Raw genomic sequence first — 13,540 nt, 5'->3', positions numbered from 1 at the left:
AGGTGCGGGTGCGGCTGCGGCTGCGGAGGGGCAGGAGGGAGGACGTGCTGCAGGCACTTCGTGGAGGGAATGTAAGACGTAACATTGTTCATCACTGAGGACTATTGTTTAAATACAGGTCAACACGTGAGAGAAGTGGGGTTCTTGGGGTGCAGGTCAGTGTTCCCCCTATCCCTGCGCTGAGAGTCCGCCAGCCTCGCTCCCACGCACAGGTCAGGGACCGGCCCCGGGGCTCAGCCAGCGACCGGCTCTCCCCCCGAATGCCCGCTCCCTGACCGCCTGCTCCCACAGAGGGTCCTGCAGGCACGGCCACCTCGGTGGAGACTGGACTTGGTGGCTGTTCTGCTGCCTCCCCTGCCGCTGCCTCCCCTGCCGCTGCCTCCCCTGCCCGCTGCCTGCAGTGGCGTCTGGCTCAGACACAGAGCCCTTGGGAGGGTGGCGCCCCAGGGAGATGGCAGTGTCCCCGTGAGGGCTGTCCCCGGCCTGCAGGGGGCTCAGCGCCTGAGCGGAGGGCGGGTGGAGGGCAGCAGGGAGGTGCGCACCAGGGCCCCCGGCTGCCCGCACACGGTCCCACCCACACACGGGTCCCACCCACACACGGGTCACCCAGCCGCCTGTACACAGGTCCCACCTGCACACGGGTCCCACCTGCACACGGGTCCCACCTGCACACAGGTCTCACCTGCACACGGGTCCCCCCAGCCACCCGCTCATGGGTCCCCCGGCCGCCTGCACACGGGTCCCGGCCCTCTGGCAGCACCTGCCCCCTCACACTCAAGGAGCAAGTGGCAGGGAGAGGAAGAGGAACTGTGTGGTCCCCGGAAGACATGGCACTTCTAGAGCTCAGCTGAGAGCCCGCGGGCAGCTCATCCACGCGTGGTCCCCCCTGTGGCCAACCCACGCAGGTCAGGAGGGCGGCCGGAGCTTCAGCCTCACCTCCAAACAGCAGGGAACTCGCCAAGTCACCAGCCCTCAGGGCACCTGTCTTTCCAGGAGTAGAAAGTGGGGGGGGGTCTCCCCCAAACTACCATGATCCTGTGGAACTTCACCAGGCGATCACTGGGCCCACCAGCACATGCTGACGCTGGAGGTAAAAGGTCATATACACGCGTGAGCGTGTCCTCAGTGATTCTGACAATTAAATACATTTAAGCCCGGCCAGCGTGGCTCAGTGGTTGAACATCGACCTATGAACCAGGAGGTTCAATTCCCAATCAGGGCACAGGCCCGGGTTGCAGACTCGATCCCCAGTGTGGGGTGTGCAGGAGGCAGCCGATCCATGATTCTCTCTCATCATTGACGTTTCTCTCTCTCTCCCTCTCCCTTCCTCTCTGACATCAATAAAAATATCTTTCAAAAAAATAAAAAGTAAAGACACACTGCCCTGGGCTGTGTGCGTGTCTGTGGTAAAGACCCGTGATGCTGACCAACTCCCTGCTCCCTGAACTCTCCCTCCAGCATCCCCATCGAGGGCGGGAGGGGCCGCAGGCTCCCTGGTCCTTGCTCACAGCCCCCACTTCTCTTCCTTCCCCGCCCGCCCTCCCATCCCAGCTGCCTCCTGGGCCTCCCAGAGGCTCAACCGAGGCAACATCCGATGGGGAAGCTCTGTGAACCAAAGCGTCAAGTCCGCAGTCGCGTGTCTCATTGGTCCCTGTGCCAGCGACTGCCTTGTCTCCCCCGCGACCCCACACCCCACAGAGGATGAGAGCTGCAGGCCCAGGCACCGCGGGCACCGCGGGCACCAGGCACCATGGGCACCAGGCATAGCTGGCACGGTGCTCAGAGCTGCCGCTCAGTTACGTGGCCGACGCCCTCTACCCTGGACAGGGCCACAAAGCCACCAAGGCTCCCGGTCCCTTTGTCTTGACCAAGTAACGTCTACAAGGAGCCAGCACCCCCAGGGCCTCGGCCACCACGGGGGGCCCCCCAGTGACTCAGAGCCCTGAAAGAGGGGACCCCCTCTGCTGGGCTCCGTGGGCAGCCCGTGGCCTGAGGGGAAGGCAGGTTTGCCAGTGGTTTCACCGGGACCCACAGGGCTGGGTGGGCTGTCTGTGTCGCCCGAGGGAACTGTGACTTGAATGACACTCAGACCTCTGATCCAGCCCCTCAGACTAGAAGCAGCAGGACCGGCCGTGCACTGGGCTCCCTAGCTTCACAGCCCAGACCCATCAAGTAATGACTAGGTCTGCTCAGGTTCACGGCTCCCACGGCTCCCTCGGCTCCCTCCCTCAGAGCGAGACCAGTGGGGCTGGGCTTCCCTCCAGGACAAGTGCTTTTGTGTCCAGCCCAGAAGGTGACCTAATCCAATCATCTGTCCCCTCCCAGGCAGGTTCCAAAGCGGCTGCAGCCCAGGGCGGCCTAAGGCCGGGCACTGGGGTTGGCTGCCCCCTTGCGGCTGCTCCGAGCACAGCAAGCCAACGGGACACAAACAATGCGCCCAGTAATGGGAGGAAAGCAGGCACTGAATGAGAGGGATTGCCCGGCACGCCCACCACGTCTAAAGAGAGGAAACTATTAACCCAGAGCCTCACAAGGCCCCCTTCTTAGTCACGACCGAGACGGACGGTGCTGCTATTGAGGTCATAAGTCAATACCTTCCGCATGAAGCGAGAGGGTGCTCACAGGGACGATGACCCATCGCTCCTGCACGCACCCGGAGGACGAAAGGAAGAATTGCCCTCCATATTTATTTTTTTTTTAATATATTTTATTGATTTTTTTACAGAGAGGAAGGGAGAGGGATGGAGAGTTAGAAACATCGACGAGAGAGAAACATCGATTAGCTGCAAACAATGCGCCCAGTAATGGGAGGAAAGCAGGCGCTGAATGAGAGGGATTGCCCGGCACGCCCACCAAGGTACATGCCCTTGACCGGAATCGAACCCGGGACCTTTCCGTCCGCAGGCCGACGCTCTATCCACTGAGCCAAACCAGTTAGGGCTCAATATTTATTTTTTATTTGGAAGATCCGAAGCGAGAAGGCTGTGAAGAAGTCGAGGTCTGATTATGATTCCAGGTGCCGTGCCCACGGGGTGAATTGCCTGGTGACTTTGTGCAGCGCTGTTGGCGCCCTCTGTCTCCCACACCGTGCCCAGCGCAGTGCAAGCCTCAGGACACGCAGGAAAGAGGAGGCCGCTCCCACAGCGCAATCCCGTCCTGGGGGCTGCCCGGGCCTCCTCCACCAGCAAACCAGCAAGGCCTTCGCCCCGGAGCGCCCTGGGTCTCCGTGTGGGTGTTGAGCTGTCTGTTCTCAGGATTTAGTGCTCTGGGCTGGCACGGGTAGGGACTTCTTGCTCCAGACAAAAATTTTCAAACAAATAAGCATACAAATATATATTTTACATTTTTTAATTGAGCCCAGCAGAGGGGGTCCCCCTGTTTCTGAGAGAGACAGAAACATCCATGATGAGAGAGAATCATTGATCAGCTGTCTCCTGCACGCCCCCTACTGGGAATCGAGCCTGCAACCTGGGCACATGCCCTGACCAGGAGTTGAACCCTGACCTTCTGGTTTGTAGGTCAATGCTCAGCCATTGAGCCACACCGGCTGGGCACAAATACGTTTTTAAAAGCACACAACACACAAAGTGTGTGCCCCAAGCTAAACTTTCTTCATTCCAGTTTTAGATTCATCGCATTTCCACCCTGGGCAGGCCTGGTGTCATGGGAGGGGGCTGGGCACAGACCTGCAGTGTCTCCCACAGGCAGGGGGAGGTGGTCGCAGTCAGCGCTCTTTGGGAAAGTTGGGGTGCAGCCAGGAATGGGTGCACCAGCCCAGCTCACTGCACCCTAGCCCACAGAAGAGGAACAGGTGTAACCCCTCTGCTCACTCCGTGGTTCCCAGGACGGACCTAGATGTCTCCCAGCTGGGGCTGCGGTGCTGCTGCTGCGCGAGGGAAAAGGAGAAGACACGGGTGATGAACCCACGTCCCACAGCCACCGAGTGGGGCCTCCTTCCCCGCGGGCGCTGGACACAGCCACCGCGTGGGGCCGCCTTCCCCGAAGGCGCCGGACGCAGCCAGCGAGGCCTGGCGTACCTCCACCCTCCTCCCGGCTGCAACAAAAGAACGTTTTCTGATGAATACAGTTCTGGCGACTAGATGTATCCTACAGGTCACAATGGATTACCGTCTCAAGTATTACCACTCAATAAAACTCTGAAGCTAGAGCCCTAACGCATGTGTCTTGGCCAATCCAGAGGCCTTTGGGGATCCAGTGGCACCACGCTCTGAACATGACCTGAATGTTCGTGCAGAGATGTGGCTGTCCAGGTACACAGTGCGACCCAGTTACACAGAGAGAGACCCAGGTACACAGAGACCCAGGTACACAGTGCGACCTAGGTACACAGAGAGACCCAGGTACACAGAGAGACCCAGGTACACAGTGTGACTCAGGTACATAGTGTGACTCAGGTACACAGTGTGACTCAGGTACACAGAGAGACCCAGGTACACAGAGAGGCCCAGGTACACAGTGTGACTCAGGTACATAGTGTGACTCAGGTACACAGAGACGCCCAGGTACCCAGTGCGACCTAGGTACACAGAGACCCAGGGACACAGAGAGACCCGGGTACAGGGTGTGGCCCAGGTACACAATGTGACTCAGGTACACAGAGAGGCTCAGGTACACAGAGAGGCCCAGGTACACAGAGAGACCCGGGAACAGGATGTGACCCAGGTACACGGTGTGACTCAGGTACACAGAGAGGCCCAGGTACACAGAGAGACCCAGGTACACAGAGAGACCCAGGTACACAGAGGGGCCCAGGTACACAGTGTGACCCAGGTACACAGAGAGACCCAGGTACACAGAGAGACCCACCTCTGTCCGGTGCTTTAAAAACTTTCTTACCAACTGCACCGACATGGATGGACCCGGCGGGTTGTGTGCTAAGTGAAACAAGTCAGACAGAGAAAGACAAATACCTATGACTTCATGTATGTGTGCCATCTGGAAAGAAACCAAAGCAGATGAACAAACAAAACAAAACAGAAACAGACGCATGGAGACAGAGAACAAACTGACGGTTGTCTGGGGCGTGGGTGGGGGATGGGGAAAGGCACAGGGGAGTAAGAGGTGCAAACCCACCGTCATAAAACAAATCAGCCACGAGAGGGGCTTACCGAGCAGCGCACAGAGGCAATAATATCACAATCCCTGTGCGTGGTGACGGGGTACTGGCCTCAGTATGGCGATCACCTCGTACGGTATACACCTGTGGAGTTACTGTGTTCAAATATATTATTGCATGCCAGCTATACTTTAATAAAAAAGCTGTTTTTTTAATTAAAGTAATTTTGAAAGTTCGTGGCTCACCAGATCACTGTCGCCATAATAAACATTTGGGTGGCACCGTGAAGTTTTCCCAGGGTTATCTCGTGGAATCACACGGGGTGGGGACTGATTTCTGTAAAGACTGGTGTTCGTGGTAAAGAGCAGCTCGCGATGGAGATGACAAATGGGGCCGGCTCCCGGCAGGAGGGCGGAGAGGTGGCCGGGGCCTCACAGGGCCTCTGGACGGAGGGAGGGGGTCCGGCTACGCTGCGCGGTGCCTGTTCCGGTGTCGGGAGCAACCTGGACAGAGGGGGGCTCCTCGCAGGACCCCAGGCCCAGGGGGTCTTCTTGCGGCACCTGGAGCAGAGCCGGCAGCCCCCGTTGCAAACAGCTGTGGAGGGCGGTAGCTTCCCGCACGCGCTGTAGACGGTCAGAAAGGTTCCCCTCCATCTTCCTAGAGAGGCAGGTGGGGTTCTCTGTGGCGTTGGGGAGAGAAGGGTTTGCTCAGAGCCTCCCAACCAGAGGAGTCGCTTCACTCCCGGTTCCGCTCCCTGACCCGGAGGCGGGTTCCGCTCCCTGACCCAGAGGTGGGTTCCGCTCCCTGACCCAGAGGCGGCGCTGCCTTCGGAGGCCCAGCCCGGCCACCAGGAAGGAGCCTCCTTCCTCTCCGCTCTCTCCCAGGCGCCCATGCGCTCGGGCACTTGCCATCCTCTCTCCCGGCAGGTCCCAGAGCCGCAGGAGGAGCCTCCCACAGAGGAGCCCCGGGACCGGCCAGCGGACTGGACTGGCCGGCGGAGGCCAGGCAGCTCCTGGCACAGGCACTCAGAGTCCCAGTTAGGGACGGTGGGGGCCCAGGTAGGTAGAAGCTGCAGACTGAGAACACGCTGATGGGAACACAAAACCCAGACGCGAGTGTGGTCTTCCAGAAACATCCACATGGACTCGGCACCCACATGGGCCACATTCGTGCGCTTCACTCAAGTAAACTGAGTCACTTCTGAAATCATTTTAAACAGCTTTTTAAAAAATATATATTTTTATTGATTTCACAGAGCCAGGCCCCGGGAGCAGCCTGGGAAGGTGTCCTGCGCAGGTGGCCGAGGCCCCTCTGTGCCCCAGCTCCAAACACCGGGCAGACCCCACAGGGCTTCGGGGGCGACCCGCAGGGGCTGCAGGGCCTGCGCAGGTGCGGAGGTGGTGGTCCCTGCAAGGTGGCGCGTCACACGTCACCTGGGAACCTCTGCCAACCAGGCGGCGTCCGCCTGCACAGAAGCCCAGCGGCACCCTCCCCGCGCGAGTCCCAGTGACATGCGGGTGCTGTGGACGGTCTCCTCCGCTCCCCGGCGGCCGGGCAGGGCACCCCGAGGTCTCAGAGTCAGGGGTGCTGCCTGGTCCTGGGGGGGAGGGTCACACCGCCCCTGCAGCCACCCCGCCTCCAGTGACGCCACTGCCCCCACGGAGGGCGGGTCTGGGGTCCGGTCCTGAGGCCCGCGCACCCCGCCCTGGCGGTGCCCTCCTCAGGGAGCCCAGAGCCGGGACATGTGCTCAGGATGAAGACAGAAAGCCTGGCTCTGAGGATCCGCACGGGCTGAAACCGCACACTCACATCTTATCAGGGAAACGCGTTTATCTCGGCCAACATCACCTTTTTAAAAAAATATGTTTGTTTTGACTTCGGAGAGAGGAAGGGAGAGGGAGAGAGAGAATCGGCGGTGGGCTGGGCTGCCTCCTGCTCGCCCCACACTGGGCTGGAGCCCGCAGCACTGGCGTGTACCTGAGGGGAATCGAACCCTCACCTCCTGGTTCAGAGGTCCACGCTCAACCGGCGCACTGAGCAGCGAGTGAGCTGGCGGCTGAGAACAAAGCCAGCAGCTTTGAATAGATTTGTCTCCCCCTAAAAAAATCATGTTGTTCCCAGAACATAAAAACGCAAGAATAAAAATCGTTTAAAAACACACTTTTTAGATTTAATTTTTTAAAAAAGCGACATTGTGTGATTGAACATCTCTCAGGAGGAGGCGATCTGGGAAACACCCCATGCGGGACTCGGTCAGCCTCCGCTCTGGGGCTGAGAGTCCCGGCTTCTCCGGGGTGGGGAGCATGTCACAGCTCAGCTGCGTGAGGAGCGTTTGTTATTAAAATCAGAGCGTTTTGTGGCTAAAAAGGACACCTGAGACTCCATGGGCCCAATTCCTCTCTTGGCGATACAAGGCCTGAGGCCTGAGGCCCGTGGTCCGGACCTCACGAGGTCTGGGCAGGTGACCTCCCATTGGGCCAGGCCTCACCTGGTCACAGGTGCACGCGAGCCCGCACCCCAGCGCAGCCCTCCTACTCCCACAGTTAGACACCCCCCATGGGGTGGGCAACCTGCAGGGCGGGGCGCAGCCCTCCTACTCCCACAGTTAGACCCCCCGACGGGGTGGGCAACCTGCAGGCGGGCGCAGCTTCCGGCTGTGAGAACAGTTCTGGGGGCGGCCAGCCTGTGGGCTCGGGCCGGTCCCATCTGACATGACACATGGAAGAGCAAAACCAGGAGAAAACTGCAGCCCCTGCGCGGGCAGCTTCCACGGCAGCCTCTGAGCTCACGGCGCTCCACGTGACTGTGCGGCTGTGCCCACTTCCCAGATGAGAAGAGCAAGGCTCAGAGAGACTAACTGATCACTGGGATGTGTGAGTGTCTCCAACAGTCCTTCCCCGGGCTAAGTCCGCTCTCTCATCCCCCGGTGCTGGGCGGCGTCCAGAAATCCACCTTGGCGGACTCCGGGTTCCGACCAGCCCACACTGAAGCCCCCCTTTTCTCACTGTCGGGTCTCTTGGGCCAAAGCGAGAAGGGGACCCTTCCCCCAGAGAACCTCTCACAGCTGGAAGGAGGGGGTCCCCACTGTGTGTGCCTACTTGCCTTCTGCCTGGCGGGTTTGAAGAACCGGGCATTTGTTTCCGAAACCACATGTAGCAAAGACTGATGCCAGCTCAGAGGCCCGGACCATTTCTCCCTCCCCTCACCCCATGAGAGCAGCTTTGCAGGGGGTGGGGCAGGGGGCGGGGCTCCTGCAGGAACGCCACGAGCTAAAGCTGCATGTGAAAGCGAGGTCCATGGCAGCAGCACATCCTGTATAATAAAAGGCTAATATGCGAAACGACCAGTCGCTATGATGCGCACTAACCACCAGGGGGCAGACGCTCAACGCAGGAGCTGCCCCCTGGTGGTCAGTGCGCCAGAAGCCGGGCTCACAGCTGGCGAGCGCAGCAGCAGTGGCGAGAGCCTCTCCTGCCTCCGTGGCATCCTCCGAGGGCTCCTGGACTGTGAGAGGGCGCAGGCTGGGGGGGCCCCCCCCCCCCCGCCAGTGCACGAATTCCATGCACTGGCCCTCCGGTGTTGTAATAAGTGTGCATAGCGACAAGTGTCCCTAGACGTCCATGTGACCCATCGTGAGGCATGTGAACGTCCCATCTCTGCGTGGTACACTCGAGACTAACGTCATAGTGTTTGCCAGTCACACTTGGGTTTAAAAGATGTTCTTAGACCCCAGGAGTCAGCAGGCCTCTCCGGCAGCCACCCGGACGGGACATCGCAGGCGTCTTTTCAGACCTGAGGCCCCGAGCAAATGTCTTGTGGTTCACACTCGGCTTCGGCTGACTCTGAACCAAACACCCTCATCTCTGGCGCCGCGCTCGCCACTTTAAAGGACGCCGGTGTCCTCTCCCCCTTTTCCTCATCTCAGTGGAGAATGCAAAGCGAAAACAAGCAAATAAATAAGAACATCAGTTCCACCCAAACAGCTTTGTAATTGGTTTAATTTTAAGGCGTGTGGCATTGATGAGATCACGGTTAACAGCTAAAAGTGCCAGGTTAGCAGTAGTGACAGAGGGCAGTCCACGCATGTACCCAGTTTGAAGGTGACATCGCAAAAGTCGCCTTACACATCTGGCTCCTAAGCAGCGGTGAAGCGTGTACTGGTGACACGTGCAGACGCTGCGACTCCCCTTGGACGTTGCTCGCTGGGTCCCAGACCAGGGAGACCCCATCTGACTCTCCTCCAAACGACCCCCATCGCGCTGGTGCAGCCTCTTTCTTTAATGAGCATCTGAGCGGGAACCACAGGCCCCCATCCGCTCGCCAGGAGGGTTTCTGAGATGAGTGTCCATGTCAGAGGAAGGCGGGCAGGTAACACTTAAGCCCTGGGAGGTCTTGTCCCCCCTCCTGGGGCCTGAGCGGAGCCCCACCGGCCCACACGGAGGGCTGCAGGGACGCGGGCGGGGAGCCCCCGCTGCCAGAAAGCTCTGCGTCAGTGGTTTCCACTTCCTCCCAGCCCGACCGGTTACCAGAACCGCCGCCGTCGCCGTGAACTTCATCTCTCTGGGTTTTCCCGTCCTGACCTCGAGATGACATGACAAAGGGCAGAGCAGCGGTGAGAACCAGGCTGGCCCACGCGTCACTGAACAGGCGCAGTGCCGGGGCTTAGAGAGAGCTGCCGTGGGACGGGATCTAGGGCTCCATTCATCTGAAACCCAGGGCAGGGAGTTCTCCCCCTGCGGCTGAGGCTGGGAGTCCCCCTGGGGGCAGGTCTCCGTGTGAGGGGAGGTGTGAGGGGAGGGGAGAGAAGGCGGGGAGCAGGGCTGGGATGCAGGCACTCCTGGTCGGTGGGCTCCCCTGGGCCCTGAGGTGAGGGCATCACCTCTGCAGAGCGGGGCCAGCACAGCTCCTGGTCCCTGCCGGTCCCTGTGGGTCTGTGGACTCCCCGCTCTCCACCCTGGAAACCCGATGGCAAGCACCTCCCTAGCCCTGCATGGACGGTCGGTTTGTTCTGGGTCCTCCACAGTGATCATCGAGGCATCACAAGAGGCCCCCGCACCAGTCCTTCAAAATAACGTACTGCAGTATCACGCAGGAATGAAATTGGGGGGAGGGGCCAGGACGAGGGGCTGGGGGGCGGGGGAGAGACACAGAAGGTCTGGAGACGCCCCCCAGTTGGTTATCAGCGGTGATCTCAGGGCAGTGAAATTTCAGGTGACCTTTCTCTTCCATCTCTCTACTCTCTGACATTGTGTTAAAATGTTAAAATCAGCACCTGTCATTGGGTAATTACAAAAACAGCAGTTTCATTCTGAAAAAAGCTAAAATACTATTAGAGAGAAAAGCAGGCTAACGACTTGAGAATATCAAAGGCAGACGCCGTTCTCATTAAAGGAGGCACTGAGCCCAAACCTGATTTGCTTTGGAACTTAAACTGTGAAACACGTGCCCTAAGCATCCCGATGCCGCTGACCATCAGAGGCGGCGACGAAGAGGAACGACAGTTGGAGGGGACAGCAGGCGGCGCAGGTGCTGCTCAGACGCACGCGGGAGGGGACGTGACAGCCCCGTGCCGTTTGGTGGTAAGTGGGTCAGCCTGGGGCGTTACTAAAACGGGGGCGCTCTCCGGCGAAGGGTGGCTATGGCGGGAGACGCAGAGGGCACTGTCCAGAGCCGCACCCCGGCTGGGCCAGGCCCCGCTTCACTTCATCCTCTTGGCCACGTCCGAGTAAGCGAGCTCGATCTCCCGGTCGGCCGGGCACGTGTTGGTGAACTCGTCCCGAGCGTAGGCGTTTCTCAGGTACCTCGAGATGCCCGTCATTTCAGAGGGAAATTCAAAGTCGCGGTACCGCTTGGCCACGATCTGAAAATGAAGAGGAGACGGTCAGAGGGGAACCCACCAACGCGCAACTCGAGGAGACGGCGCACTCCCTGAGGGGGGTCCTCTGTCACCCCCAGGCCCCGGCGGCCCGGGTTACGCTGACTTCAAGGGGACACACTGGGGACGGGGCAGGTTAGAGGTACCGGCCTCCACACAGTGGCTCCAGGCCACGCCGCCCCCCAGTTCTCACAGCCACCCCGCTCTGTGTCCCGTGGACTCCCCTGCGGCCCCGCAGGTTCCTCTCCGGGGGCTGTGCTCCCGGGTGCTGGGTGCGAAGGATTCAGGGTGGATCTTCAGTTCGGACTGTGCTCAGTCCTCTGTGAAGTCCACGCTGGGCCTCCTGGATCCCACGTGTCTGTGTGAGGCCTGCAGACACCCCGCCTTCTGCCACTGAGGGTCCTTGCATTGTGGTCGGCCAGGTGCAGAGGACAGACTCAAGTCCTCACCCCGGGGACAGGGTAGGGGCAGGGAACCGACAGGAAATGTCACGGACAACACAACGGTGCGATGTTCCCTTGGCTGCAGGGGTGCTGTTGGGGAGGGAGTCACAAAGGAAGTGTCCCCTGTGGGGATATTGTCCGTGTCCTAGGGCTGCCCTGACAGCACCACGAGCTGGGCAGCTGACAACACAACTTCCTTCTCCGAGTCCTGGTGGACTGAAGTCCAAGATCGAGGTGTCAGGGGGCCGCGCCCTCTGCAGGCCGTGGGGGACTGTGTCTGGTCCCCCTCCTGGTTCCTGCCGGTTTGCGGTCCTGTGACAGCGGAACGCCGCTCCTCACGGTTTTCACCGTGTGTCTCTGTACCCAATGTCCCCCTTTTTATAATCATATTGGTTGGGGCCCCCCGACTCCAATATAACCTCAACGTGACCCTACTAATCAGACAGGAACCGCAAAGACCCTGTTCCCAAATCAGGTCACGTTCCGAGGTCCTGGCGTTGGGGCTTCACCATATGAATTTGGGGCACACAGCTCATCCCCTCACAGGGATCTGGGGCTACAAAAACCAGCTCTAATCTGTGCGTTGGATCTGGGGTGTCTGAGTGAAGCCACCTGGGGCTTAACCACAGACTAGAAGGTCTTCGGGGCTTGTTTCTCGGATGTGGGGGGCCGGCAGCCACGGGCGAGGTGTGGCCGCAAACAGGACGCGTGGCCTGGAGAAAGCCCCTGCTTCGCTTCCCGTCTCCCCCTGGAGCTCCTGCCCACTGATGCTCGTGACGGCCATCCCGCTCTCCTGGTGCTTGCATTTGCCTGCTTTCTCTTTGCCATCGTGGCTTTTGTTTTGTTTTTAATATATATTTTTATTGATTTCAGAGAGGGAGGGAGAGGGAGAGAGATAGAAGCATCAATGATGAGAGAGAAGCATCGGTCAGCTGCCTCCTGTATGCCCCCTACTAGGGATTGATCCTGCAACCCATGCATGTGCCCTGACCGGGAATCAAACTGTGACCTCCTGGTTCATAGGCCAACACTCAACCACTGAGCCACCCGGCCGGACAAGGGCATATTGTTTAAACTGAAGGCCTGGGGCATCCTTTAGTTCAAAGTGACTTTCCCTCTGCGCCCCCTTTTTTTCGTTTCCCTTTTCCGTCCTCTTGTGCCTGGTTGTGTCCATCTGGAGCCTCCCTCCGGGTTCCTTTCCGCTTGGTTTGGGGTGGTTTTCTCAGGCCCACCCTCCAAGCCCCTGGCTCACACCTGCACCGTCCATTTCTACTCCTGTGACCTCTCGTCTAGCCTCTATGTCTGAAGTGAGTTATTTGTTTTCTCCCTGAGCTCTGCCTGCCTGATTGTCCTCTTCTCAGTGACATTATATTTATTTTTTACATCTGCGTGTTGTCTTTGAGTTTTTTTCTCCAAAGATCCATGTACTCCTCCATTTCTCTGAGGCTGTAGAGACGCGTCTGTCTGGAATGTTCTGTAATTTATGGGAGCAATTCTTCATCAGATGCGTGTCTCCACTGCCTCTCCCTCCAGTTTCCCGTCTCCTTACCCTCCCCTCCCCTTTTTGATCATCTGCATCCACGTGAGTTCTTTCTGGTTGTGAATCATCTTTGAACAAGGAAGACCTATTGCGCCAACCATGTGCTTAACACCAGTGTGAAGGGCCCAGGGAGTGAGACGGGGCCGCTGGTTGGCCAACTTGGATATTTACCCTCAAACAGTCTCACCAAAGACTGCTCTACACTCTGCCACAGGGGACACGTTAGGGTCAGGGTTACAGTTAGGGTCAGGGTTACCGTTAGGGTCAGGGTCCAGGGGAGGCATCCTCTACTCTGAGGCTCACCGATTAGGCAGGAGGTCACTTTGGCTGAAAATGAAGCTCAGGCCCTGGTGGGTGTGGCTCAGTTGGTTGGAGCATCATCCTGGGCACCAGGAGGTCACAGGTTCAATTCCCGGTCAGGGCACATACCTAGGTTGCAGGTTTGATCCCCAGTTGAGGCGCAGTCTGGGCATGTATGGGAGGCAACAGATAGACGTATCTTTCTCACATTGATCCTTTTCTACCTCCCCCCTCACTAAAAAGAAAAAAAGAAAGGAAGGAAGAAAGAGAAAGAAAGTGAAAGAGAAGAAGGAAGGAAGGAAGGA

General features: G+C 58.8%; 1 protein-coding gene across 1 annotated transcript in view; it reads right to left on the bottom strand.

Moving 5' to 3' along the window:
• Window positions 1-9,057: 9,057 nt before the first annotated feature.
• LOC102241507 (chloride intracellular channel protein 6) overlaps window positions 9,058-13,540 on the bottom strand; it is a 9,086-nt gene continuing 4,603 nt past the window's right edge. Inside the window, exon 4 of the mRNA XM_014535202.1 lies at window positions 9,058-10,937. Coding sequence (XP_014390688.1) covers window positions 10,776-10,937 — 162 coding nt within the window. The 3' untranslated portion in view covers window positions 9,058-10,775. The remainder of the gene's footprint in view (window positions 10,938-13,540) is intronic.

The sequence above is a fragment of the Myotis brandtii genome, unplaced genomic scaffold (assembly GCF_000412655.1).
Source record: "Myotis brandtii unplaced genomic scaffold, ASM41265v1 scaffold139, whole genome shotgun sequence".
Lineage (NCBI taxonomy): Eukaryota > Metazoa > Chordata > Mammalia > Chiroptera > Vespertilionidae > Myotis > Myotis brandtii.
Note: the sequence above shows the minus strand (reverse complement) of the source record. Positions and strands in the feature narration are given on the sequence as shown.